This window comes from Solanum pennellii, chromosome 10, assembly GCF_001406875.1.
Source record: "Solanum pennellii chromosome 10, SPENNV200".
In the NCBI taxonomy this organism is placed as follows: Eukaryota; Viridiplantae; Streptophyta; class Magnoliopsida; order Solanales; family Solanaceae; genus Solanum; species Solanum pennellii.
The window spans coordinates 1,230,868-1,249,061 of record NC_028646.1 but is presented as its reverse complement, the minus strand read 5'-3'; the positions used below and the strand labels follow the sequence as shown (position 1 = coordinate 1,249,061).

The 18,194-nt window shown below is 33.9% G+C and overlaps 5 protein-coding genes across 6 annotated transcripts; all 5 read left to right on the top strand.

Annotated features, from left to right (window-relative positions):
• The first annotated feature begins 960 nt into the window (after positions 1–960).
• LOC107002788 (calcium-binding protein PBP1-like) lies at positions 961–1,634 on the top strand. The gene has a single exon (XM_015200953.2). The coding sequence runs from the start codon at positions 1,010–1,012 to the stop codon at positions 1,505–1,507; it is 498 nt and encodes a 165-aa protein (XP_015056439.1). The 5' UTR covers positions 961–1,009; the 3' UTR covers positions 1,508–1,634.
• A 793-nt stretch (positions 1,635–2,427) lies between these two features.
• On the top strand, positions 2,428–6,947 carry LOC107002787 (S-locus-specific glycoprotein S13-like). Its single transcript, XM_027912091.1, is given in 6 exon segments — positions 2,428–4,834; positions 4,925–5,035; positions 5,152–5,354; positions 5,700–6,234; positions 6,315–6,440; positions 6,727–6,947. Coding segments are annotated over 4 exon segments (1,641 nt in total). The 5' UTR covers positions 2,428–3,510; the 3' UTR covers positions 5,703–6,234; positions 6,315–6,440; positions 6,727–6,947.
• Positions 5,867–6,804, top strand: LOC114073914 (cysteine-rich receptor-like protein kinase 15). The gene is made up of 4 exons (XM_027912450.1): positions 5,867–5,900; positions 5,998–6,220; positions 6,315–6,357; positions 6,727–6,804. Exons 1-4 carry the CDS (start codon positions 5,867–5,869, stop codon positions 6,802–6,804), a joined length of 378 nt encoding a protein of 125 aa, XP_027768251.1.
• A 2,446-nt stretch (positions 6,948–9,393) lies between the features above and the next one.
• LOC107002789 (calcium-binding protein KRP1-like) lies at positions 9,394–11,765 on the top strand. Of its 2 annotated transcripts, none has more exons than XM_015200955.2 (2): positions 9,394–9,927; positions 10,909–11,765. In XM_015200955.2, the coding sequence occupies exons 1-2, from the start codon at positions 9,578–9,580 to the stop codon at positions 10,946–10,948; spliced, it is 390 nt and encodes a 129-aa protein (XP_015056441.1). In that variant the 5' UTR covers positions 9,394–9,577; the 3' UTR covers positions 10,949–11,765. The 2 variants fall into 2 exon arrangements, with proteins under 2 accessions (XP_015056441.1, XP_015056442.1); XM_015200956.2 differs by lacking the exon at positions 10,909–11,765 and adding an exon at positions 10,840–10,861.
• A 1,428-nt stretch (positions 11,766–13,193) lies between these two features.
• On the top strand, positions 13,194–16,956 carry LOC107032002 (probable NAD(P)H dehydrogenase (quinone) FQR1-like 1). Its single transcript, XM_015233548.2, has 4 exons — positions 13,194–13,321; positions 14,850–14,943; positions 16,098–16,360; positions 16,455–16,956. Exons 1-4 carry the CDS (start codon positions 13,233–13,235, stop codon positions 16,684–16,686), a joined length of 678 nt encoding a protein of 225 aa, XP_015089034.1. The 5' UTR covers positions 13,194–13,232; the 3' UTR covers positions 16,687–16,956.
• The last annotated feature ends 1,238 nt before the right edge of the window (positions 16,957–18,194 follow it).

Here is an 18,194-nt window from a genome sequence, read left to right as displayed (position 1 = left end):
TATATATATATATATATTTGTGGAAAAAAGTTGATTCAACATAAAGTAAAAGATTTCCCATATTATACAATAATCTAATTCAAAAATACTAATTAAAATCCAAGAATTGCAAAATGTAATAAATAGATTGAATAGAGGAACTCCCGAGCATTTGGCGATCTCAGATGTGAATTGTATAGTACGAAATAACATAAAAACTTCTTTTTTTTAACAAAAAAACAAAAGATATGAATCCTCTATTCCAATTGATGATAATTCAGATATAAAAATTTATATATTTGATAGTTTAGATATAAAAAATTAGCAATTCGTGATTCTTAACATGTATTATTGATAGAAAAAAAAACTAATAGTTTAGAAGATTTGTGGGTTTTTTCTTAACAAAAATGGATATAAACACATCACGACTCGTATAATCAATTATTGAAAATTTTATTCCACATTTTAAATATTCTTGCTTAGCATATTTTGCGGTCAGATATATCACTCAATGTCTCGAAACATAGTGTACAATTTCAATACATCACGTAAAGAGATGTATCCGACTAATACATCATTCCGATACATCACGTATATCCCGCCCGATATATCGCGTAAAGTGATCTATTCGAGAACATGAGAGAATGAAGATTTTTGTAGTTTTGTCAAACGGTAGGAAATTTCAAACAATATTATAAAATAAGTTGTTTATTTAGATAATTTTCCATAAATTAACGGATTAATTAGCATCTCTTACAAATGAATCTAATCTAATAACTATTTTCGACGACCTCAAAAGGGCTAATTAGCCCCTCTTTGCTAAATAAGTCATCAAGTGAATTTCGTATATCGAATGATTATATATGAAAATAAGAAAAAAAAATATTTTTTTCGAAATATTTTTTTTTCAAAAGGACCGAAATACCCCTAATAGGTAGGAAAGGAACAAAATATCGAAATTGGGTGGCAATTTCTTTCAGATCAAAAAAGCAACTTCGCGTTAAGCTCACTGTTTCTTAGTTGTATTCCCATGGCTTTTCCCCTTCCTAGAAGCCCCTCTACACCATCCAAATCTCTCCTATATATTATTCTCCACACACCCTTTTCCTCAAACAAGATCAATTCTTCATTTCTTATCTCCAATTTTTCACTTTCTTCAATGGCTAATTCTACTTCAAGAAAATCTAATTTCAATGATTGTTTGCCTCTTATGGCTGAAAAACTTGGTGGGGATGGTTTAATAGGTGAGTTATGTAAAGGGTTTCAGCTATTAATGGATAGGGATAAAGGGGTCATCACAATTGAGAGTTTAAAGAAGAATTCAGCTTTGTTAGGGTTGCAAGATTTGAGTGATGATGATCTTAAAGGTATGGTTAAAGAAGGGGATTTTGATGGTGATGGAGCTCTTAATCAGATGGAGTTTTGTGTTTTGATGTTCAGATTGAGTCCTGAGTTGATGGAACAATCTCAGTTTTTGTTAGAAGAAGCTCTGCAGCAAGAGTTTGTTGATTCTGACTTTTCATTCTAACATTTTTAAATATAAAGATTGTGACTTTATATTGTGTTTTATACTTTAACTTTAATGTAGACATGTAATACATTGCAAAAACATATACAGAAAGTTGAATTAATGGAGAAACAGCTTGTTTTAATCAGTTCTCTTCAGAGTACTTTTTCAGTTTTCCTAATTATTGTAATCATGTTCAACTATTTGTTGCGTATTATGGATGAGAAAAACTAGGCGGGGATGGATGGTTCGATTGGTGAACTGTGTGAAGGGTTTCGATTGGCGAACTGTGTGAAGGGTTTCGGTTATTGATGGATAGGGATAAAGAGGTCATCATATTTCTTAGTCCAGTTTTTGTTAGAAAGAATCTCATCACCAAGAATTCAACTTTTCGTTGTATCTTTTGTTTTATACGTTTCTCTATGTAAACATATAATACATTGCAAAAATATATACAGAAAGTTGTACTAATGGAGAAACTACAGGTTTAATCAGTTCTCTCAACTGTCTCTACTGATGAGTATTTGTTACCTATTTTGTCTGAGAAATTATGTGGGGTTGGTTTGATAGGCGAGCTTTGTAAAGGGTTTCTGTTATTGATGGATAGGGATATACAGAAATTTGTGTCTATGGAGAAACAACTTATTTCATTAGTTCTCTCTACTGTCTCCGCCGATGAGTCTTGTTACTTGATTCCTTATAATTTAACCATTCAATATCCGAAGCTCAATTTTCCATAAATTCTAAGCTGGAACTTTTCTTAGAACTTTCCGGTAATGAACACAATGAGGATATGAAAATGAGCTTTAATGAAGAATGGGGGATTCATATAGCTGACCACTTGTTTAGGATTGAAGCGTAGTTGTTGTATGCAAAATCTTTCTCTTTCTTTCTAGTTTCGATGCTTCTTATGAAAAATCACTAGTATTGCAAGTCAATGACATTTATTTCTCAGCGTGTGGAATATTGGTATATGTAATTAGAATGAGTTGAGAGTCAATGATTCAATATCTCACTAGTCACTATCCGCAGAAGTAAAGAACAAGCTTACAGTAAAGACCAAGTGAGTGGCATTTCATAGTCGTTGCATTGATGAACTGATAGACATGCCGATCAAGAATAACACTGCTGGTTTAATAAAATGATAGCTGTCACTTTTACACTTCAATCTGATAAAGTTCTACTCTAAGTGACTGCAAAATCTTGTGGCTATTATCTCACCGAGATAAGAGCAGAACCGCACATTTTATAATAAATTCTTATAGTTATACACTGAAATATCCTACAAGTTATGCTCAGCCTTCGAATAGTCTTATAACAAGAATGCATCACTTACTTTCATTGAGTAAATCATTAACAATTCTGTTATTATTAGACTTATTTGAGTCTATGTATTGTGATTGGAACACTCTATAAACCCATGGGAGTCCTTCAGTATATTCCTATTGAGCTAGTTTAGTCTGTTTATTGGGGAGAATATGTGCAGTAGAGCTATTCTTCTTTCTTATGAGAAATCACAAGTATTGCAATTCAGTGACATTTATTTCTCAGCGTGTGGAATATTGGTATAATTGGAATGAGTTTAGACTTTCGAGTCGATGAGTCGATATGTCACTAGTCACTATCCGTGGAAGTTAAAGACCAAGTCAATGGCTAGTTGTTGCAGTGACGAACTAGTAGACATGCCAGTCAAGAATATCACTGTTGTTGAATAAAATGATAGCTGTCAGTTTTACACTTCAATTTGGTAAAGTTCTACACTAAGTGACAACAAAATCTTGTGGTATTATCTCACCGAGGTAAGAGCATGACGACGCATTTTATGATGAAATTCTTATTAGTTATACACTGAAATGTCCTAAAAGTTTGCTCAGCCTTCAAATAGTCTTATTTACAAGAATGGTTCACTTACTTTCATTGAGTAATCACTAACAATTCTGTTACTATTAGACTTATTTGTATCTGTGTATGGTGATTACATAAAAACTCTTTTAACTTGCTATAAGAACAATCTTATAAAGATAATGATCCAATTTCAAACTGCTATTCTTGTAAGCTGGCATTATAAACCCATGGAAGTTCTTTGGCTTATTTCCTGTTGTGCTTGTTTACTCTGTTTACTGGGGAGAATATGTGCAGTGTCCCATCGCATCAGTCGATCTCAAACTCTAATTGATGGCGAGAGCTTAGCTTCTGAAGAGGGAACTTTTGAACTTGGTTTCTTTAGTCCAGGCAGTTCAACACACCGGTACTTGGGCATTTGGTATAAGAATATTCCCATCAGAACTGTTGTTTGGGTGGCAAACAGGAAAACCCCAATTAAAGATCGTACTGGAGTATTCACGATAAACAGCACAGGCAGTATCGTGGTTACCAGTAGGACTAGTGCTGATATTTGGTCAACAAATTCATTCAAGGATGCTAAATCTCCTGCTTTACAGCTTTTAGATTCAGGGGATCTTATCCTAAGAGATGAGAAGGGCACTAACTCAGATTTTTATCTGTGGAAGAGCTTTGATTACCCTTCTGATACACTGTTACCTGGAATGAAGCTTGGATGGGATTTACGAACGGGTCTTAATCGACAACTCTCTTCGTGGAGGAACTCTGATGATCCCTCCCCTGGAGAATTACGTAATGGGATAGAGCTTCATGAATTTCCCCAGGCAGTTATATGGAAGGCCACCAAGAAGTACTTCCGCAGTGGTCCATGGAATGGAGAACGATTTAGTGGTGCTCCTTAATTGAGGGTGGATCCGGTATTCAATTACAGCTTTATATCTAACAAAGATGAAGTGTACTACGCCTACCAGCTGAAAAACAAGTCTGTCATTTCAAGGTTGGTTTTGAATGATACAAGCTCTTCTCGACAGCGGTATGTGTGGGTGGAAGCTGATCAAGCCTGGAAGCTCTATGCATCAGTGCCACGTGATTATTGCGACATTTATGACCTTTGTGGTGCGAATGGAGTTTGTGTAATCAGTGACTCACCTGTTTGTCAATGCTTGGAAGGTTTTGAACCAAAATCACCAGATAGCTGGAACTTGATGGACTGGTCGGAGGGATGCATTCTTAGCAAGCCATTTAGCTGTCAGAATAAGGAAGTTTTTTTCAAATTCTCTGAGCTGAAACTGCCAAATACCACCAAATCTTGGGTAACTGGTACTAGGAATCTTCAAGAGTGCAGGGAAGCATGCTTCAAAAATTGTTCGTGTATGGCTTACTCAAACTCAGATGTTAGAGGACAAGGAAGTGGATGTCTCCTATGGTTCCACGATCTGCTAGATATTCGGCAGGTTCCAAATGGAGGCCAGGACCTGTATATACGAATCGAAGCTTCAAAACAAGGTGCATGTTTTAATAAAGTCTTTTTCCTTTTCTTTTTATGGATCTTGTATCAATCTATTATTATACTAAACCTGTTTTCTCCTTTAACAGCTGGAATACATGTGGTTAATGCAATCTTAATTAGTCTAATCACCATGGCTGTTCTTTTTGGGTTGGTTCTCCTCTGCTACTATCTTTCTTGGAGGAATACGAAGGCCAGAGGTGCGTACAGTAAAGCTACTTCAGCACAGATTTTTTTTTTTTAAAATAACAAACTGGTTTACACTAGAGCATTAGTGAAGGAACTTACATGCTTGTTTCTTATGTTTCTAAGCCAGGATCCTATTCCAAAAAATTGAACGATATTTTACCAACCACTGTTTTGGTAACAGGGATAAGTGGACAAGTTGATCGGACCAGTGAAGGCCCAAAAGAAGACCTAGAGCTACCCTTTTTTGACTTGGCAACAATGGCTAATGCTACTGATAACTTTTCATTAAACAACAAACTTGAGGAAGGAGGATTTGGACCTGTTTACAAGGTAAACTTCCAAATTTGAGAATTCTGGTTGGCAGCATTACGGCCTGAACTTCTGGTTTGGAGGCTTGCTTAGATGCAGTGATTCTTGTTCTCTCGCTCTTTCTGTCTGCCTTCTTTTTATCTTGTAGAAGAAGGGCTGGGAGTCTGTATGTGTGAGACATTGGATTGAGAAATTCGTCGGGTTTTTTCTAGTCGAAACTTAAATTGGGTAGTCAGTCCTCACTTTTCCAACATATTTGGTGCATTTGACTTCCTTGTAGGACATTTATTTTGTGTTCTCCAAGGGAACAAAGAATTCTCAAGAATTAATATATTCTTATTTTGGACGTTGTTGAGGGAATACTAGTAGATGGACAGGAAATCGCTGTGAAGAGGCTTTCCAAGAGGTCTGGACAAGGATTGAATGAATTCAAAAATGAAGTGAAGCTGGTAGCAAAACTTCAGCATCGAAATCTCGTAAAGCTCGTTGGAAGTTGTATTGATGATGAAGAGAAGATGTTGATCTACGAATACATGGCTAATGGGAGCTTGGATTCTTTTGTTTTTGGTTTGTACCTTCAGAGAAGAGTTCCTATATCTATCGCGTTAGCCCTGAATGAAAGTTTTAGTTAGAGAATTGGACTAACTTAACTCTGAACTGCTAGATCAAACAAGGCGTAAACAATTGGGCTGGTCAAAGTTCTTCCAGATCATCGATGGAATTGCACGTGGGCTTCTCTACCTTCATCAGGATTCGAGATTGCAAATTATGCACAGAGATCTGAAAGCAAGTAATGTGTTGCTTGATGCTGAGCTGAACCTAAAGATTTCCGACTCTGGTTTGGGAGAACCTTTCAAGGAGATCAGTGCGGAGACAACACGGAAAGGGTTGTCGGAACTTTGTAAGTTTAAACAGTGCCATAAATTACATCCATGACACATCCATATCTGTCATGTAATTTTATTAGCTGATCATTTGCAGTGGCTATATGGCTCCGGAATATGCGCTGATGTCTTCAGTTTCGGTATGCTAATGTTGGAAATCATAATCGGAAAGAAGAATAGACGCTTCCGTCATCCACATCATCATCACGGTCTTATAGAATATGTAAGATTTGAAGAAGTTGCAGTTTCTTTGTTGTTTGAATAATTCATAAGTGGGAATAATTACTCCAACTTTGAGAGTATACATCTAGACACCCTTAATTTGGTCTGAACTACCCACTTAAACACTTCAACTCGTCCTCACTATGTCTCTTGGATACCTGATGTTGCTGACACAATGGACACGAGTTGAAACGTCTAGATGTGCATACACAAAGTTGGAAGGCTTAGTCGCCAGTTGAAGCCAAGTTTGAACTTTTGTTTTTGTAATAAATATACTTTCTTTTCAGGCATGGAGAATGTGGATGGAAGGGACACCCCTCGCGTTAGTTGATTCCTCGTTAGAGGACACACGATCTTATGTTTGAAATATCGCGGTGCATTCATGTTAGTCTGTTATGTGTCCAGCAGATCCCTGAAGACAGACCAAATATGTCGGTCGTGGTTCTGATGTTGAATGGAGAGAGTATACTACCACAGCCAAGACAACCTGGTTTTCTGAAGTTACTTCTATGAGGTCTGATACTGACTCTTGCACTGCAAATGAAATCACATTGTCCTCGTTCGCAGCTCGTTAGAGAATGTCTAACGTTATTAAAACTTGTTTTTTTTCCCTCGCTTTTACTTTATTTGATTACGATGATCGACATGAGTTGAGCTTAAATGAAGCAGTAAGGATTTTGATAGTCGATCCTAAGAGCCTGTTTGGCTCAGCTTAAAAGCTGGTCAAACTGACTTAAAAGCTGGTTTTTGACTTATTTAGCTGTTTGGCAATACTCAAAATAACTTATTTTAAGTTAAAAAAAACTTATTTTAAGCCAAAAGTTAAAAGCTGGGGTAGGGGTGCTTTTTTTTTTCCAGCTTATAAGCTATTTTAAGTTGATCACATTTTTACCTTTTTGCCCTTAATATTTTTATACAATCTCCAAATTACCCACATAACCCTAACATCTCTTTCTTCTATTTTTTCATTTTCACGTGTGGATGATAGACAATTACTATTACTAATGAATGAAAATAAAATAAATCTTAAATCTTTCAGGTGATCTATTCAAATTATATATTAATAAAATGTAAAATAAGTTGCACATATAACTTAAGCAACTTAAATAAAAATTTATATTCCTCTTATAAATAATTTGTGATAATAAAGAAATATGTGAATGATAGATAATTATTATTACCTATGGATGAAACTAAAATAAAATCTTAAATCGTTCTTTAATCTATTCAAATTATATATCTTTAAAATCTATAATAAGTTTATATTCCTCTTATAAATAATTTGTGATGAGAAAGAAATATGTGAATGATAGCAAAATATAATTATTTATGGTTGTAAAATATAAATTAATTAATTTTTATTATGTTAACAGCTTTTAAGGGTATTTCAGACATTTTGATTTAAAAAGTTGTTTATCAGCACTTATTTGCCAAACACATCAACAACTTTTTTTTTAACTTCAGCACTTTTATCCAAACGCATAACTGCTTATTTTAAAAATAAGTTTCAGCACTTTCAAAAGTACTTTTTTAAAGCTGCTTTTATTAAGCCCATCCAAACGGGCCCTAAGTGTGTTCGAATTCTAAATACAATCTTCCATTTATCTACCACTATTATTCTTGGTTTTCATTGTGCATAGTCATTGTTGTTATAGTTGGGTGAAAGTTATTTTCCTCATCGACTTTGAACAATAGGTCATTTCTGGTATCGTTTTTTCACTTAAATTTTATTTTCTTCATTGAGAAATGTTTAAATGATCTCGTATGACCACTTATCATTTGAACCAAAAAGAAATTACTCCACAAAGATTTCATGTTTTATTTACATTTATTTTGTGTATCTTTTCGTAATAATCTCCTAGAAAAAGTCGTATAATTACAATAACATTTGTAATGGATTATAAAGTCAAAATTTTCAATCAGATAGAATTTTGTGTCGTTAACGCTATTGTGACGAGATAGATAGGATTTCTTCATGCTACAAAATGTTCTTTTTCCTTTAATTAAATTTCTACGACACAATTTTAAATTGATAAGAACCCCAATACAAATATAAATACTAGACTCCGACGGTAAATAGAAAAACTCTTTTCCACAAAGAGTTTCAAAGATGCTGACTTTTCGTTCTAACTTTTGCCAATACTCTTCAACAAAGGTTAATAGTGTAAAATACACCTAAAATATCTCGGTTTTTTGAGCTTCAAACACTAACATAAGTGTACGAATTTTCTATCTCAACTATCACCAACTATACTCAAAACATATATCAACAATCACTTATTCCTTTTTTCTTAATTGAAATATCACTTTTATTCAATAGTAATAAAGAAAAATTAATAATTAAAATGCATCTGATAAATAACTAATATCCGATATGAAACTAAAAAAAAAAATATATATATATATAAAAACATTTGGCCTTTCAAAAGATTGACTTTTCATTGCTAACTTTTAGTTTTAAATGTATACATGTACATTGAAGACATACAAAATTCTCTTTTGACTTCACATTATATTTCGGTAATTTCTATTTAGTCACTAAAAAATATTCAAAATAAAAATGAAGCTAGGTGGAGTTCGGACATATCTAGAAGCTTTTTCGTAGATTATATATTCATATTAAAAAATTAAATAACCATATACGTAATTAACTGCTAAGGAAGAGACCCTATAATCCTTTTCACGCTAGAGTAGTGGGTTGGAAGTTAGAACCCCTTTCCTGGCTCCGCTTCGGACCATCAACGCTAGCTGCTATATTCTTTATTACACCGTTTCAGTTTAACATTTATATTTCTTTTTGTGTAACCGATCTTTTAAATTACGTTATATTATAGGTTCTTTAAAAAATATCTAAATAAATGACGTCGTTATAAGGACAATTTTAAAATGACAAATATACCCCTAGTGTGTGATAAGACCAACATTAGAAATTGGGAGGCAATTTCTTCAAACAAACTGTCAGGCTTAAGCCAAAGCAAAGGCAATTTCGCGTTAAAGACTGTATCTTTGCTGTATTTTCCATGGCGTTTTCTTCGAAACCCCTTTGTACCGTCCAAATTTCTCCTTTATATACAATTCTCCACAACCCCTTTTCTTCATCAATCAATTTTCTGACCAATTCCAACTTTTATTTCTTCAATGGCTACTTCAAGAAAATCCAATTTTAATGATTTTTTGCCTCTTATGGCTGAAAAACTTGGTGGGGATGGTTTAATTGGTGAGCTGTGTAAAGGGTTTCAGCTATTGATGGATAGGGATAAAGGGGTTATCACATTTGAGAGTTTAAAGAAGAATTCAGCTTTGTTAGGGTTACAAGATTTGAGTGATGATGATCTTAAGGGTATGGTTAAAGAAGGGGATTTTGATGGTGATGGAGCTTTGAATCAGATGGAATTTTGTGTTTTGATGTTCAGATTAAGTCCTGAGTTGATGGAGGAATCTCAGTTTTTGTTAGATGAAGCTCTTCATCAAGAATTCAACTTTTCATTGTAATTTTCCTTGTACTTCCTCTAATATAAAAGATTGTGACTTTTTAGCTTTTGTTATACTTGCACATTGAAAATATATACAGATGACACTTGTTAGTTGTTTGCTTATTGAGTTATCAAATGATTGGTTTACTTTTCTTGCTGTTTATGTCTTTGTTACTTTTGTTGTTGTTACTGTTCCTTTTCTGAATGCACTGTTAGCTATGTTTTTCTTCACTGTCGTTTTTCTTTTTTCATAACTACTTTGATTTGCTTCACTTGAGACGAGAGTCCGTTGGAAACAACCTCTCTACCTCCAAATGTGTAGGGGTAAAGTTTGCGTACACTCTATCCTCTCTCGAGACGAGTTCATTGGGTATGTTGTAGTATGTCTGTGTTACCATCTGTGTGTTTCTTTTGAGCTGGAGTCTTAACCAAACTTAGGGAACTATAGACTATATACTATTGTTACCTTGATAATGATATTTTGCTAATTGTTAGTATATCATATGAAGTTCTTATGAATTGTTAACGACTATTCTTGTAAGCTAATGTTATAAACCTATGAATGCTCTCTGTCTTATTCCCTATTATGCTTGTTTACTCTGTTCAATGGGGAGAACACATGTAGTGTACTATAGTATCCGTCAATCTGAATCTCTAAGTGATGGTGAGAGCTTAGTTTCTGAAGGGGGGAACTTTTGAGGTAAGTTTCTTTAGTCCAGGCAGTTCCACAGACCGGTACTCGGGCATTTGGTATAAGAATATCCCTCTTAGGACTGTTGTTTGGGTTGCAAACAGGAAAACCCTCTTAAAGATTGTACTGGAGTATTTACGATAAACAGTATAGGTAGTATCATGGTTACCAGTAGAACTAATGGTGATATTTGGTCAACAAATTCATTCAAGGATGCTAATTCTCCTGTTTTACAGCTTTTAGATTCAGGAAAACTTATCTTAGAAGACGAGACGGGCACTAACTCAGATGTCTATCTTTGGCAGAGCTTTGATTACCCTTCTGATGCACTGTTATCTGGAATGAAGCTTGGATGGGATTTACAAACGGTCTTAATAGACAGCTCTCTTCGTGGAGGAACTCAGATGACAATTTCCCTGGAGAACTAAGTATGGGATAGAGCTCCATGAATATAGGGCTCTAGGAAGTACTTCCGCGGTGGTCCATGGACTGGAGAGGGATGTAGTGGTGCTCCTGAATTAAGGTTGAATCCGGTATTCAACTACAGCTTCATATCTAACAACAAAGAAGTGTACTACACCTACCAACTGAAGAACAAGTCTGTTAGAACGTGGGTTGAAGGGAGACCCCTCGAATCAGCTGATTCCTCATTTGAGGACTCGAGCTCTATGCTATAGATATTGAGGTGCATTAACGTCAGTATGTTATGCGTCCAGCAGAGTCCAGAAGACAGTCCTAGTATGTCAGCCATGGTTCTGATGTTGAAATGGAGAGAGTTCACTACCACAGCCAAAACAGCATGGATTTCTGTTAGATGTGATACCAACTGAGTTTACTAGTAGCAGACCTGATTCTTGCACTGCAAATGGAATTACGTTTTCGTCTTTTGAAGCTCGATAAGCTGACCTCTAACAACATCCTCCATTTATTACCATTATTCTTGGCTTAAATGAAGCAACATGGACAATGAAGATTCATATAACCGACCTCTACTTCCTTGGGATTGACGCGTAGTTGTTGTTTGTTATTGTTGGTTTTCATTGTGCATTTGGCCACTTATATTATATAGGAATTCTAGTCATTTCTTGGTAATGTGAAATAAAGGAGGACACAATACATTTTTGGACCTTTAAAGCATATAATATTCTTCTTTCTTGTTCCATTTCATGTAATATTCTTACCTTTCTAGCATGTTCCAAACACATATAAATGTTGAGTAATAATTTTAACTTCTAAATTTTCATCTTTAACTCTTAATAAGATAAATTATAGTCGAAGAACAGTTTTACAATTTATTTTAAATCACAAGTTCCAAAAATTTGCTCTATTTAACGTGAATTCACGTTCGAAAGACATCATATCATAATTCAACATGTTTTTATTTTGTTTATCACATTGGATATTTCTTCTTTGACACCTACGATATAGATATGAGGTATTTGATCTTCAATATGAAATGTGATTTTTGATTGCTTTTGTTAATACATTCTCCTTTCTTCTCAAGCTGTCATGATTTGGATTCATCATGCTATACTCGTTGAAAACAGGAACAAGATATACTATCACATAAAATAAAACGAAAGAATTTCTTTATTTGATAATATTAAAAGTATTTTACAAGTTAGAAAAAGTACAATCAAGAAAAAAAAAAGAAGCTTTAATGAGTGAATAATTGAGAAGTTAGGTAGTGTTGATCATGGGGCATGTCAAAATTTCCATACCTAAAAAAGGTCAATTATTATTGCCTTATTTTTCCTCATATTTAGACTTGGTTGAGCTTAGTCATAAGTATCATTTACTTTTTCGATTTAATTTATTTGATACGTCATTAAGAAGAAGAAAAAAAGTAAGATAAATAAAGTAAAATAGAGAGAGTAATGTAATTAGTTTTAGGTGTTAAAATATAAATATAAAATATATATTTTTCGCTTTAGCGAAAAATCGAACATATTTATCTATCTATACAGAAAATATATATCTTAAAGCCTTCAAGGTCAAAAAGTGTTGCCTATATGATTTTTTTTTTAAATTGAAGTTTTGTGCATATGCAAGTTAAGGATTAAAAGATAAAAATATTATTTATTCTCAAAAGATTATTTTTGTAAATCTTGTTTGTGTCATTTTTCTATAATTTTTTTTCACTTTCCTCTCCTATTTTCATTTGTGATCACTTAATAACTTTTTTGATTGGTCGTTACATATCGTCTCATAACATATCATGTTTTTAATTACATAATATTATTTCGATAAATATAAATAAATACTAACATCATTGTTATATATTGTCACACATCACCAATCTAAAAAACAAACTTATAATGTCATAAAAAACAAAGTTTTTATTAAAATCGTAGAAAAACGAATAAAATAATTAAATAATAAGATGAAATAAGTAAAAATCTCGAATTTCGAACAATAAGAACGAAAAAGGTTTCCTTAAAAATGAATCGTGCAATATGTGAACGTAATTTAGAGGGACATACTTGAATTATTCTTTTATTTCCGTCCTAAAATTTAGAACTATAAATTTCTAATCCAACCTTCGATGAGACGGCACAAATAAAAATAAACCCTACAATGTGTGAATCGAATTTAATTAACGGTCTTTAGCGACTATAAATATAAATATATGAACTTAAAAAGAGAGTTGTGGTTCTACAACTCTTGCTCTCAAATCTTCAATTCCAAATCGAAAATGGCTACCAAAATTTACATAGTGTAAGTAAAATTGCTTAAATTTTCATCTGTTTATTGAAAAAAAAATTGATAATTATTTTGTTTTCCATGTTGATTTTGTGTTTAAATCGGATGAACTTCAGTGTTTTTAGTTGATTCGTTTTTTTTGTTGAATTCAATTTTGTTACTGATTTAGCGTTAATGATGTTAATTACACATGGAAATCATCGTTTTTTTTTTAATTTAGAGTTTTAGTATATTAATTGAAGGATCAGATTTTAGCTTAGCTGCTGTTGAATTTGGGTAAATTATTTGTTAGATATAGTGAGATGATAAAATTGTGCATTGAATAGATTTATTTTTTGAAAAATTCATAAATTATTAATTTTTTTGTAGTTTGATATTAATGGCAGATGTAGTAATTGATTAAAATTGTGCATTGAATTGATTTAGTTTGATATTAGGGGTGGATGTAGTGTTTGAGTAGCTGATGTGGTTGCACTCTGTGCCTCAGCTTGAAGTTATGTGTGAAGTGGCGGATCCGGGATTTAGAAGTTGTGGGTTTTGGAGGATCCAGGATTTAGACGTTGTGGGTTGTGAAGGATCCCAGATTTAGACGTTGTGGTGGGTTCTGAATTCAGATGTAGGTTCTGGAGAATTGAGGATCTAGACGTTGTGGGTTTTGGAGGATCGAGGATTTATACGTAGTGGGTTTTGAGTTCAGAGTGTGGGTTCCGGAGGGTCCATAATTTAAACACTGGGGCTCTGGGTTAAGAGTGGGGGTTTTGAAATATAGATTTAGCTCTATCTAAACTTGTCTCCCACGTATACCTATTGGGTTTAAAAGGCATAGGTTATGCCGAATCTGCATAATCTTTCTGGGTCCGTCACTGGATATACGGAGTTGAAATAAAAAATGATATATGATAAGCTCCCTCACCGCCACAATGTAATAGCGGGTGTAGTATTAGTCATATTTGCTTGACATTAGTGATCTAAAGATCGATCTTTGAAAGTCTGGCTGTTATTTTCTCTGGAGTAGTTCCTGGCTATGTTGCTCGGACTCTGCATAAATGTCATTGGGTGCATGTTGGATCATTCTAAAAGAGTGCATTTCTGGTGGATCCGACATAGGTGCAGCTGTTTTTGTAGAGTCCAAGCAACATAGGTTTCTGGTACGTCAAATTGTTTAATCAATGAGGGGATGCGCTACCTCCATCAACTCTTGGTTCCTTGCTCTGGGTCACCTTGACCTCTGGGTCAATATTTACCGAGTTTAGAACCTAAGGATGTAGTCTTAGCTAGAGTTGCAGGGAGGGTTGACTTAGAAAATAGAGATGAATAACATTTGGAGTAAAGGGATCAGGAACTAATATATGAAGTTCGAACGAGAGCTTCGATGCAATTCGATTTGGCAACATAACAAACGTCCGGAGGACAAAACACAGTTTAATCTGATTGGAAGAGGGACAGATTGCTATCTTCTTAAAATTTACAGTAATATGAGTTACTACAAGGTTTATTTCTCATCCATTGAATAGTGATAGCTGACATTTTATTTCTTCAACAGATATTATTCAACGTATGGGCATGTGGAGAAACTAGCAGAAGAGATAAAGAAAGGGGCAGCATCTGTTGAAGGAGTTGAAGCTAAATTGTGGCAAGTAGGTGTTGCTCTTTGTCTTTTCATATCTTTCCGTTTGGAATGGAAAATATATAAATCTGATCTCGAGAAAGTATCTGCAAATCTTTTGTCATCTAAAATAATGAGCGAGGAAGTACAATAAGTTGGTAGTCTTAGTTATCACTTTGTTTTGATTACTGCCTGACAACTCTATAGAGGTTTTCTTACAAAGGTGGTTCCGTGTTAAGAAGAACCATTTTTGTCACTTGGGTCTGTTGGACCATTTTTCCTACAGTTAGTAAGAAGGGTATTTTTTATCCATTTTGCTAGTTGGAGGGGTATTCTTTAGCCAAAAACGTAACTGTGGGGGCATTTTTGAGCCAAAAACATAACGGAGGGTAAAACTGAGCCATTTTGATTAGTTTAGGGGTATGTTTGGCCCTTTTCCCTTGATTTGGAAACTAAAGCGGGAGTAGGAGAATCAGTTAAATTTGACTAGCTTTAAATCATCCTTGTTCTTTAGTATAAATGTTTTGGTACTGGAAGGTGCAATATTGCCGGAGCTTAACTTAGCCTGGCTTTCATTTATATATACCTATAAGGGAATAAGCTTTATTGTGTGAAAGTTATTGTAATGGAACTCCATAAAGCTATCGGACTCGTTCTTCTTGAGTGGTTGTGGACAGGCTGTTTTGCCGAACCATGCAAATGAGCAAATTTGATTTGTGGAGAAGAAAAGTTTTCTCAACTTTCACGAAACTAAAGTGAGGGGCTGAATGTAAGGTCCGTATTTGAGTAAACCATATTGGTGTAGGCTGATGAAGGAACAACTTGGTCTGCTAATTTTCAAAATTGTTTCTTCAGACTAGGTTCATATTTATTTTTGGTTGTTTTCTCCCTTTTTCTCGTCTCTGTCAGTAAGGAACTGAATAAGAAGTAAACAAACATAGAAATAAGGCAAAGCTTAGAAATGTCCAGTGCCAGTATTAAGGCGACGGAATGAATTGGCCTATGCAAATCTTTTACCAAGTCAGTTGTCAAGCTTAGAAACTGCCTGTTATTGATTTTTGGAGATTTCCCGCTTTCATGTGAATAATAGCAACAAGATCATTTTCTATGTCATCGGAGTCCTTAGCTTTGCACATATCTTAGTTATATTCTTCTGTTAATGAAACATACCATTTTGTGGTACAGGTACCTGAAACGTTGTCAGAAGAGGTGCTAGCGAAAATGAGTGCACCTCCAAAGAGTGATGTGCCTATAATAACACCACAAGAACTTGCTGAAGCTGATGGTTTCGTTTTTGGATTCCCTACAAGGTTCGGAATGATGTCCGCTCAGTTCAAAGCATTCCTTGATGCAACTGGAGGTCTATGGAGAACACAACAACTAGCTGGCAAGCCTGCAGGCATATTCTATAGCACTGGATCCCAAGGCGGTGGACAAGAAACAACACCGTATGATCTTATTTCACATAAATTCATATGACTAAACATGATAAAACTGTCGTTCTCTTCCTTGTTATAGTTTTTAACCCGAGGTATATGATAGGTTGACTGCTATAACTCAGCTTGTTCACCATGGAATGATATTTGTACCCATCGGATACACATTCGGTGCTGGCATGTTTGAAATGGAAAACGTGAAAGGAGGAAGTCCATATGGAGCTGGAACATTCGCTGGTGATGGCTCGAGACAGCCATCTGAGCTTGAATTGCAGCAGGCACATCACCAAGGTAAATACATCGCTGCCATCGCCAAGAAACTCAAGGGTGCTGCCTAATTTCTCCTGCAAAGATATTCTTCTAATACATGATTTATCTCTGTGTGATTGTCAAAGTCTACTTCTTTTAGTTGGGTGTGGAATCTGTATGTATTTGATTACTCTGTAATTGTGTGTGTCAAAAGTACAAAATATATATGTTTAATGGTTGCAAATACAACACAACTTGAATATTGTTTATAGTGAGTGATATATTGAATGTAAAGTCTTGTCTCTCATTGCCTTTTGGATTTGATGTTCAGAAGATGGAGTTATGTTTGATTATGATAACATATTTGAAGTTTTGTGAGTGAAAACTCGAAAAGTGTTGCCTTGTCCACAAGTTATGCTGGATGGACAATAATAATTTCTCATTCGTTAAAAGATTGACTCATCTATGTCATTTTTTGTTTTAGAACAGATTTACACATGTCATTATTTATTAATCGAAAATAGTTTCGTGTTGCAAAATCATTTTTTAAACGTGGTCAACTATGATTCGGTCATGTCATTAATCAAATCATCTTCTTAAAAGGAGATTACTCAAATATGACGTCAAATTTTGAGAAAAAATTTATCTATATCCTTCGTTATAAGTTTGACTCATTTATGTCATTTCAGTTAAATTGTTCAATGGACATAACTTGTTCACTATTTTGTTTTGGTCATAGGGTTACAATTTAATTATCAACCCACAAAAAGGACACTAGATTAAATTGTTATGATGTAGAAGTTTTAATTTAGTTTAAGCTGACATTTATGTTCTTTAGTTTTGAATGTGTATAAATGGATATTTAATACTTATATAAAATTGAACAAGTAGATAAAATTATTTTGCATGACAATTTGCATGAGAAACACTCGAAACGACTTATATTATGTTATGAAGGATGCATATTATATCATGTTAAATACATGTCTAATGTTTGATTTTATACATGTTTAAGCGTCTTTTTTAGTATATTCAAAATTGAAGGGTATATATATATATATATATATATATATATATATATATATGTTGAGATAAGTTGAAGGACACATTTATATATTAGAAGGAAAATAGCCACAGTTAAGTGTTAAAATAAAATGTGGACATAATATTTTAACATTTGAATCACATGATATGTTTAAGACCACGCGATTAAAAACATTTTGATAGATTATAGATATGCATAAAATACATAAACGTACACTTTAACTTGGCATCTAATTGACATATATGCCCTCCATTGTGGAAATGTATAAGTAGGTACTTTAATTTGTATAAAATTGAACAAATAAACACACGTATTCTACGTGGTATCCTGCACCATAATTTGTGTCCTACTATGCCACGTAGCTAGGATGCATGTGTTCAGTCTTACACAAATTTAAGAATCTATTTGTATAATCACAATTGAAAGACACCGATATCAGCTTAAGCTAAATTAAGTGATATATTTATATATTATATGTGCTATAAATATCTTTAATTTAATACTATAAGACTTGAATATCGAATTAATAACTAGTAAAATAATTAACTAATA